The sequence below is a fragment of the Diabrotica virgifera genome, chromosome 4 (assembly GCF_917563875.1).
Source record: "Diabrotica virgifera virgifera chromosome 4, PGI_DIABVI_V3a".
Taxonomy (NCBI): Eukaryota; Metazoa; Arthropoda; class Insecta; order Coleoptera; family Chrysomelidae; genus Diabrotica; species Diabrotica virgifera.
Window position 1 is genome coordinate 125504103 of NC_065446.1, and position 10392 is coordinate 125514494.

General features: G+C 34.5%; 1 protein-coding gene across 2 annotated transcripts in view; it reads left to right on the forward strand.

Moving 5' to 3' along the window:
* The window catches only part of LOC126883902 (facilitated trehalose transporter Tret1-like), a 257767-nt gene extending 247632 nt beyond the window's left edge, over nucleotides 1-10135 (forward strand). For both annotated transcript variants that reach the window (XM_050649602.1, XM_050649603.1), the window contains 2 exons: nucleotides 2055-2209; nucleotides 8654-10135. In XM_050649602.1, coding sequence (XP_050505559.1) covers nucleotides 2055-2209; nucleotides 8654-9928 — 1430 coding nt within the window. In that variant the 3' untranslated portion in view covers nucleotides 9929-10135. The remainder of the gene's footprint in view (nucleotides 1-2054; nucleotides 2210-8653) is intronic.
* Nucleotides 10136-10392: the final 257 nt, after the last annotated feature.

The window sequence follows — 10392 nt, forward strand, 5'->3', positions numbered from 1 at the left end:
AGTATATTCAAATGGGAAATAAGCCACAATTTTACCTAAAAATGATTTTATTAACGTTTCGACGCCCAAGTCGGGTGTCGTCAAAATACAAAATAATACTAAATAAACAAAAATGTTGTTGCTTAGTAAAAAATTCTTCTAATAATTTATTTAATCTGACTCATTTATATCGGCAATTCAGACACGTATTATACATTTTAAAGTAGACGACTTTAAAATGATATTGCCAATATTGATGAGTTGCGTTCCTGGGACGACTTTACTAAAAGATAGTTCATTCGATTACATGAAATCAATCCCAACTCAAGAATATCCGCCACAAAAAATAATAGCATGTGATCTGTCTTTAAAAAGACAACCAAATGCAACGGTGGCACTGAAATTCTCGCGTTAGAGATTCCATAGTAAATCATGAGGGAAAACCAGGAAAAAACCTCGTGATACTATCCCGGCATTGTAAGTATTTGGGTTTACATTTAGTTTACTCTCAAAACTAATACCAAATTCTGACTTGATATTTTAAATTTTAAATAATACTAAAATACTAAATATGTACTAACTCGATATGTTACTGATTTACTAATTGTGGTATTTTCTTTCTATTGACTTCCTCCTTTAATATGGGTAACCACATCCTACTGCATTCTACCGAGGAATTTGCGACACAATTGGTTTCATTTAGCATAATTAGAGCCGCTTCTTTGATTTTTCTCTTTTTACTATCTGCTTCTTTTAGGACTATACTTGAATCTCTCCACTGAACTCTATGTTCATTATCCCATGCGTGTTGACATATTTGAGATCTATCAAATTCTCTATTTTTTATATAAGACTGATGTTCATTTACTCTAACGTCTAATGGTCTTGACGTTTCACCTATATAAAATTGTTCGCATTCACAAGGTATTTTATAAATACAATTCTTTGTTCTTTCTTGTTCACTGTTAGGTTTAGTTTTAGATAGAATAGATCTCAATGTGTTTGTTGTTTTCAATGTTGTTGATATGTTGAATTTATTTCCTATTGTTTTAAGTTTCACAATTTCACAATTAGTAAATCACTAACATATCGAGTTAGTACATATTTAGTATTTTAGTATTATTTAAAATTTAAAATATCAAGTCAGAATTTGGTATTAGTTTTGAGAGTAAACTAAATGTAAACCCAAATACTTACAATGTCGGGATAGTATCACGAGGTTTTTTCCTGGTTTTCCCTCGTGATTTACTATGGAATCTCTAACGCGAGAATTTCAGTGCCACCGTTGCATTTGGTTGTCTTTTTAAAGACAGATCACATGCTATGATTTTTTGTGGCGGATATTCTTGAGTTGGGATTGATTTCATGTAATCGAATGAACTATCTTTTAGTAAAGTCGTCCCAGGAACGCAACTCATCAATATTGGCAATATCATTTTAAAGTCGTCTACTTTAAAATGTATAATACGTGTCTGAATTGCCGATATAAATGAGTCAGATTAAATAAATTATTAGAAGAATTTTTTACTAAGCAACAACATTTTTGTTTATTTAGTATTATTTTGTATTTTGACAACGACACCCGACTTGGGCGTCGAAACGTTAATAAAATCATTTTTAGGTAAAATTGTGGCTTATTTCCCATTTGAATATACTTGATTATAAAAATGCCACAAGAAAATAGCTTCAGAACAACATTCAGAGAATTTTATTTGTTATTGTTATATATTTATTTATTTTTTTTGTGACTCTATGTTAAGCTTTGTCCATAAAATTGTATAATTTTCAGTGGCAATAAAGCATATTTCTATTTTATTCTATTCTATTCTATTCTATTCACTTCCCGCAAAGTTTTTGATGCTTAGAGTAGACGCGAAATCTTTTGCTTTTTTCTTCAACAAGTTTCCGCTAATAGACACTTTTTGTCCTCTACACTGTCTTAGCTAAATGACCAGACTTTCTTCCAGATCAGGAAATTCACCTTTAGTAGTTATTTTCCGTACTCCAGCATTTTGAACAGCATTAATTTTCTCCTTGTATTATACCTATTTGTCTAATTATAGTTTTGTCAACAGGTACAATCGGAGCAGTTTCTGATGGAATGCATTATGGATGGACGTCTCCAGTATTACCAGTTTTACAAAAAAATGGTACACACATCCATATTTCGGAAAGGGATCAACTGTGGCTAGAATCAATATACATGATAGGAGGCATAACTGGTTTGCCGGTAAGACAAAAAATTATTTTGTTTTGTATTATTCGGTTTTAGAGAAAAACGTAAAAAATCAATAAATAATCATTTCGTTATAAAACGAAACAAGAGCCGTCTTATTTTTCAGTTCATTCAGAGAGCATCATATGTCGTAAGCACCCTAACGGTTTGAAACCTTATTAGATTATCATCAGAGAGAGCATAAGTACCTATTTACCTCTGAACAAAGTAAAATTCGGGCTGTCAGTATCGATTTACAACGAAACATCATGATGGTATGGATGTCGTGGCGACATCTGCTTAAGACAAACGAAAGTTTTTTATTGAATAAAATTAAAAAATATCAAAAATAAATCCATATTGGGACCAATTTTCTGGTAACACGGAAATTCGTGGTTTCTAAAATTTGCAAACCAACGAATTGCCGGAGCAAAGAAAACTGAGAGAGATCTAAAAGTTGAATCTCACTTCTAGCCTGTCCAGCGCGGTAAAATGCCAACGAAAAATGATCCCGCATACTCAGTTAGGGGTATGGTTTGTTCGACAGTAAATGGTTTGAGTTCAATTAGTGCGGTCGTAAATATTATTAAATTTATCTGACCTGGCCCATTGTTAAGACCCACCCGGAGCGATAAGCCACCGAGGTAGACAGAGTTGGTCTTTTGCAATTAACACTGACTAGACGGTACTCCCATAATAAATCCTAAAATAAATTTTACCTGAAACCGGGCCTTTTATGCTATTATCGGTTATTTAGATTTAATCCGGGCTGTTTCTAGTGGTAACTAATTGAATTTAACCATTTACTGTTTAACATACCATAAAACTAATATAAATAAATAATCACTTCGTTGTAAAGCAAAACAAGAGCCGTTTTATTTTTCAGTTCGTTCAGAGAGCATCATAAGTACCCTAACCGGTTTCAAACTTTATTACGTTATTATCAGAGAGAGCATATATGATTATTTCTGAACAAACTAAAAATCGGGCTGCCAGTATCGATTCACAACGAAGTAACATGATGGTATGGATGTCGTGGAGACATCTGCTTAAGACAAGCGAAAGTTTTATTTTCAATAAAATTTAGATAAAATTAAAAATATAACCTTTTTGCGACCAATTTTCTGGTAATACCTTCGTGATTTCTAAAATTTGCAAACCAACAAATTGTCGGAACACAAAAACTGAGCAAGATCTTAACGACGTTCTACACCTTCGTTGCAGGGTATGCCTCTCAGAGGAAAGGGGGAAAACTTATATGCAAGCGAAAGTTGGTAACAATGCATTTATAGCAGAATACTCAAATCATATGTTTCAGTATTGAATACTTTATAAAAATAAATTATAATAAATTACGGAAATTACGGAATAAATTACGGAATTAATTATAATAAATAAATTAAAAATAAATGGTACGGTAAACAATCCTCATTTTTTAATATGTTATTCCTTACAAAAAACCTTCAATTTAAGCACAAATAATTAAAAATCGTAAATTTGGGTCAAAAGTTATTAACCTTTTAAGAAGTCCCATAAGAGCCCATGTTAAAACTTAACTTTGACCCTTAATAATAATTAAACGGCACGGTAAAACAATTTTTAAAAAATCAAGTCTTAGTTTTTTGAAGTAAACTATAACATACTAAAATTTCATGCAAATCTTTAATTCTTTGCCGAAGACTTTAACGTCGTTAAAAGTTTTCGTTGGAATTTTACCGCGCTGAATTTTACCGCAAAAATGGTGTCGCAATAACAGTTTCCTCAAAACTCCAAAACTCTGTTTGTGGATACGATACAATTAACGATAGAGTCATTCACCTTAGGATTCTAGGCTCAACTTGTGTCTTACACATTATACAAGTATATGCCCCTACATCAACAGCAAACGACATAACTGTGGAAAATTTTTACACAACTTTGGAGACAACACTCGACAAAATATCAAACAAAGACATTGTAATGATAATAGGCGACTTCAATGCCAAAATTGGTAGAACTCAGCTTGATCATCATATGAGATTCACCTTGGGTCCTTTTGGTCTTGGGGAAAGAAATGAACGAGGCGATAGATTAATAGAGTTCTGTGGTCAAAGAAAATTGTCTGTAATGAATACCTACTTCCAACACCACCCACGAAGACTCTACACTTGGAAATCCCCGGGCGACAGAACAAGAAATCAGATAGATTTCATAATGATCAATTCAAGGTGAAGTCCTCAGTTACTAACGCAAAAACTTATCCAGGTGCAGATTGTGGAAGCGACCACCAACTCCTTGTAGCTGTATTCCGAATACGTTTTAGAGACAAACACAAGCCCACTCCTACAACTCCCGGGTTTACAGAGACTGAACTTTTAACTTTCAAAGAAAGAATAAACCCAGTGTTAACTGGGACAAGTACTACCCCATATCGAGACTTTCTGGGGAGGTTTTAAAAAAGATATATTAGATAGAGCTAAGCAAAGTCGTCAACCTATAAAAAACAACAGTCGTAAACCATGGATCAGTGACCAAACATGGAAAATTATAGAACAAAAAGGCAACTTAAAGTTGGCACTTTTGATTTAAACGACTATCGAAGCTTATCAAGAGAAATCCAAAGAAATTGCCGGAAAGATAATAGTCCTGTCGCCAAGGGGGCTACAACGGCCTCCTTAATTTAGATGGACTTACCCAAGTTTTTTTTATATATTTTGACCTGTATAATACGAATTTTTTGGGTAACAGTTGATCCGGATGTCGATAAGATTGTTATAGACAAAGAACTTGAGGAATTACATAACAGCGATTTCTCGCAAAACAAAACATCTTTTTGTATTTTTTGGGTCATTTTAAGCAAAAAATATTCCTACAAGTTTTTTCATAGAATGCATAGTTTTCGAGATAACCGCGGTTGAACTTTCAAAAAATCGAAAAATTGCAATTTTTTAACCCGACTAACTTTTGATTAAAAAATAAAGTAGCAATTCTGCTTACCGCATTTGAAAGTTTAAGTCAAATTATATCGGTTTTGATTATTTGCATTGCTAAAAATTAATTTTTTTATTGTTAAAAAAAGCTATAAAACATAGTGTTTCCCGTGCTTAATACATGCGTTTTAACGCATGCTACGTACAAATTGCCTGGCTTGCACTTGTAGCTACTCTACCTACTCGTTCGATTTAGGAGAAATCATTGAAAACATCACTCACGCACTAGGTGTTTATAGCTTTGTTTAACAATAAAATAATAAATTTTTAGCAATGCAAATAATCAAAACCGATATAATTTGACTTAAACTTTCAAATGCGGTAAGCAGAATTGCTACTTTATTTTTTAATCAAAAGTTATTCGGGTTCAAAAATTGCAATTTTTCGATTTTTTGAAAGTTCAACCGCGGTTATCTCGAAAACTATGCATTCTAAGAAAAAACTTATGGTAATATTTTTTGCTTAAAATGACCCAAAAAATAGAAAAAGATGTTTTGTTTTGCGAGAAATCGCTGTTATGTAATTCCTCAAGTTCTTTGTCTATAACAATCTTATCGACATCCGGATCAACTGTTACCCAAAAAATTCGTTATTCTGCGGGTCAAAATATATAAAACAAAAACTTGGGTAAGTCCATCTGAATTAAGGAGGCCGTTGTACCCCCCCTGGCGACAGGACTATAAAGACAAATATGTGTCTAACATTTGCCAGGAAGTAGAAATCCACTTACATCGAAATGAAACAAGAGATCTCTTTCAGAAAGAAAAGTTACTGGCTCGGGAATTCAAACCCAGAAATTACCCTATAGAGGATGAGACAGGTAATATGGTATGCGATATGGATGCGGTTCTGGAGACTTGGAGGAAATACTGCACAGAACTCTATAAAGCTGAAACCTCTAACATTAATCATATAACAGCACTGCAAGTCTCAGCAACAACCCTAGCACCAGATATTCTAAGGTCTGAAGTCGATGAAGCCATAAAACACCTCAAAAGAAATAAATCACCTGGTTGCGATGACATCACGGCAGAACTTTTACAGAACATGGGTGAACATGGTCTCCAATTAATGTGGAGACTGTGCAATCATGTATGGAGAATCGGCAAATAGCCCAGTGATTGGTGTACCGCACTATTTACTCCCATTCATAAGAAAGGCGTAACCACAAAATGTAGTAACTACCGAACCATCTCACTAATTTCACACCCAAGTAAAAATGCAGACTTACCTGGATAGACAAATACCACAAGAACAGGCAGGCTTCGTGAAGGGTAAAGGCACAAGGGAGCAAATTCTTAATATGCGACAACTCATTGAGAAAGCACGAGAATTCAAAATTCCGATGATCATCTGCTTTCTGGATTATCAGAAGGCATTTGACTGTGTACACTGGACAGTTTTGTGGAAAGTTCTACATGAGATGGGGGTTCCTGATCATCTGTCAGCTCTGGTGAAAAGCCTATATGAGAACAGTGAAACCAGAATAAGAATTGAAAACCATAAGTCCGATCCTTTTAAAATAGGTAGAGGAGTCCGACAAGGATGTATTCTATCTCTAAGTCTTTTTAATTTCTATGGGGAATATATAATGAGAAAAGCACTCGACAAATGGAATGGCGGTATTTCTATCGCAGGAAAGAAGATCTCAAATCTCGGATATGCAGATGATACAACGTTAATAACTGCATCCGAAGAAGAAATGTCCAGCCTGCTGCAACTAGTGGAAGCCGAATGCAATAGATGTGGTCTCAAGATCAATAAACAAAAAACAAAAATTATGATAGTAGATTATTCAAATTCACTTCAGACAACAGGAGCCTTAGACCAGTTTGAAGTGGTTAACGAGTTCAATTATCTAGGATCCTACATCAGTAATACAGGATCTTGTGAAACAGAAATACGTAGGAGAATGGCATGGCCAAAAACGCTATGAGTCGATTATCGAAAATCTGGAAAGATCGCTCCTTGTTGAAGAACACCAAAATAAGATTAGTACGTGCCTTAATTTTTCCCATATTTAATTACGGATCCGAAACATGGACCACGAAATCGGACGACAGAAAAAGGATTGACGCCTTTGAAATGTGGTGCTGGAGAAGAATGCTTCGGAACACAGAACAAATCACTCAATCCTCCCAGAGCTTAATATTCAGACTCGACTTTCCTCTGTTTGCCTCTCCAGCGTCTTAAAATTTTTCGGCCATATTGCAAGAAGAAGTGATGATAATCTTGAGAGACTTATAATTTCGGGAAACGTTAAAGCGCGCAGAAGTAGAGGTAGCTCACCTACTCGATGGACGGATCAAGTACAGAAAGCCAGTGAATAAACATTCTCTGAATCCATGAGGGAAGCTCAGGACAAAAGCCGATGGAAAGAGATAGTTGCTCGTATTATAGGGAATCACGACACTTAGCAATGAGGAAACGACTGAGGAGGAGGAGGAGGAGGAGGGTGGGGCGGGGGTTATAGTTTGAAAAATCAACATATTAAGCATATTTTCGTGATTTTTTTAAACTATGGTAGAATTATTTTAGTTTTAAAATTAAATAAACATGTTCAGTACAATTCAAAGAATATCCAAGAAAAAATACCAAAGCAAAATACTGAAAAATAAGCCAACGGTGGCAAATTGTTAGAGACACCTCCAAAAAAATGGAACTTGCGGAGGATATCAGAGACATTGCAAATTTTATTCGATTATGATTTTCTCGAGGTAACTCCGTTGAGTTTATTTAGCTTTTACAATTTTTGTGTTTTTGGTATCACTCAGCAGTCAAAATAACGAAATTTTTTGTAAAACAAGGGTGAAAATCAACATATTTATTATTGATAAACAAAGAATAAGCATTAAACAAGAAATATCTCGACAGAGTTATCTCACAAAATATCTAAAGAAAATCTGTACACATTTTCAGGTGTATCTGTAAAGTAGTTTTTAAGTTACAATGTCCACCGCCTTTGAAAAAGCAGTTTTGAGAACTGATGAAAAACTTTTATTTTCAAATTCTTTTTGTCTGTCAAATCGTAAAATTATGCACACCGAAATATGTTTTTGAATCGCGGAGTAATTTACAAAAGACAAGGGGACAGCGGTTAAGTGTTTCTCACTACGCTCAAGCGCGTTACAAGGCGAGACGGAGGTAGGGATATTCAACATGCTGTATTTCCGGTAATTTTGCTTCGATTAATCTGAAATTTTCAGAGTATTCTTGAAGTTATGAACTTTTTTTTTTAAATAATTTAAAAAATAACAAATATTAAAAATTTCAAACCATACCCCTTTCCCCTTAACAATAATTAAGCTACCCACTGACCAAACTATCATGGACTGCCGTTCGAAATGGAAGCGAGTTGTACAGTCAGCCAGGACCCACCCATGCTTGTAGTACTACAAAAAGAACATTATGCAGTTTAAGAATATACATTATGTATACAACTTTTTAATTCGTTTAACATTTTATTTTACTTATATCTTTTGTTTTTCAGGTCACTATATTTGCTGTGGATACGATCGGTCGAAAGGGCTCAATTATCATATCAGCGGCAATAGCTCTCGTATCATGGATATTAATCGCCATAGCTGACAAAACGTTGTATCTTTATATCGCAAGATTTATGGTAGGACTGTCAGGAGATGTGGCATTTGTTGCTGCTCCGATGTACATCGCTGAAATCGCCGACAAGAGAATAAGAGGTTTTTTGGCCGGCATTATATATGTCATGATGTTATTAGGAATTCTTGTGATCTATGCAGTGGCGCCTTATGTACCTTTCTATGTACCAAGTATAATAGGCGCTGTTCTAGTTATAATACAGTTAGTCAGCTTTCCTTTTGTGCCTGATAGCCCATATTATTTACTTGCTAAAGGTGAAAAGGAGAAAGCAAAACGGCATTTGCAAAGGCTGCGAGGAAGAGAAGACGTTGACCAGGAGTTAAAAGAAATAACAGATGCTATTAACAGGCAAGAGAAAGAGAAAGGAAGACCAAAGGATCTGATTCTGACTGCAAGCAATCGCAAGGCGGTGATTATAATGATAGTGCTAAATGCGGCTCAACACTTTAGTAGTATAAGCGTAATGTTAATGAATTTACACGAAATTTTACATGCGGCTGATTCTGCATATTTAAGCTCTGAAGTAGCTGGGATACTTTTTGCAGCACTTATGCTTACAGCTGCAACTATAGCTGATGTTATTGTAGACAAATTTGGACGCAAATCTTTACTCACGATATCCAGTTTATTAACTGGTGTATCTTTGTTAATTTTAGCTATTTACTTCACATTGAAGAAAGTTGGATATGATACATCTGGTATATCTTGGATACCGGTAGTTGCTGTGATGATATATGCGGCTGTTTTCAAATTCGGCCTAGGTATTATTCCTATTGTCATGACTGCTGAGCTCTTCCCTGCTAAATTAAAAGCCATGGGTATGACCATAGCTGATTGTGCTTATGTACTTTTTGCTTGGATGTCAGTAGAAATTTATCAGAGATTATCCGGAACATATGGATATGATCTGCCGTTTTATATATTTGCTTTCTCCTGTATTCTAACGGCAGTATTTGCACAATGGTACATTCCAGAAACAAAAGGAAAGACGTTGGATGAAATACAATTTATTTTAAAAGGAGTGCCTTTTCCACAGAGAAGTAATAGTATAAGGTCAGAATCTATTTCACTTGGAAGTGTAAGAGACAATAAAACTAGGGAAAATTCGGAGAATAAAATTAGTGAAGCAGAATCCACTAAGGTTTGAGTAATCTGGTTTACCAATTTTTCTACGTCTGTTGCACGTCATTTTCAATATTATGCTTTGGCGACCCTAGAGAATTGCATTATGATCAACATGATAAGTGCCTAGGAAATTTTCTGAAATAATAGATGTTTAGCTGTACGTCATGTATGTTAAATGAAACATAAAGTGTATAAATAATTTATTATGAATAAAATACTTAGATTTAAATTTATAGCAAATTATTAATTGAGACTTTTTTAAATGATTAGAATATAATTTGAAACAGTACTGTCAGATATTGTATAAATTAGGATCCATACAAAATATATCATTGTCATCATCATCATCTCTTCAACACTAGGTGAAACTTGGCCTCGTTTGTTATTTTCCTCCACTGCTTCTGGGCTTATATTTTGCGTAGATCGGTTGCTACTGCATCCTTCCATCTTTTTCATGAGTTACTAACTGAACTTCTGCCGTTGAGC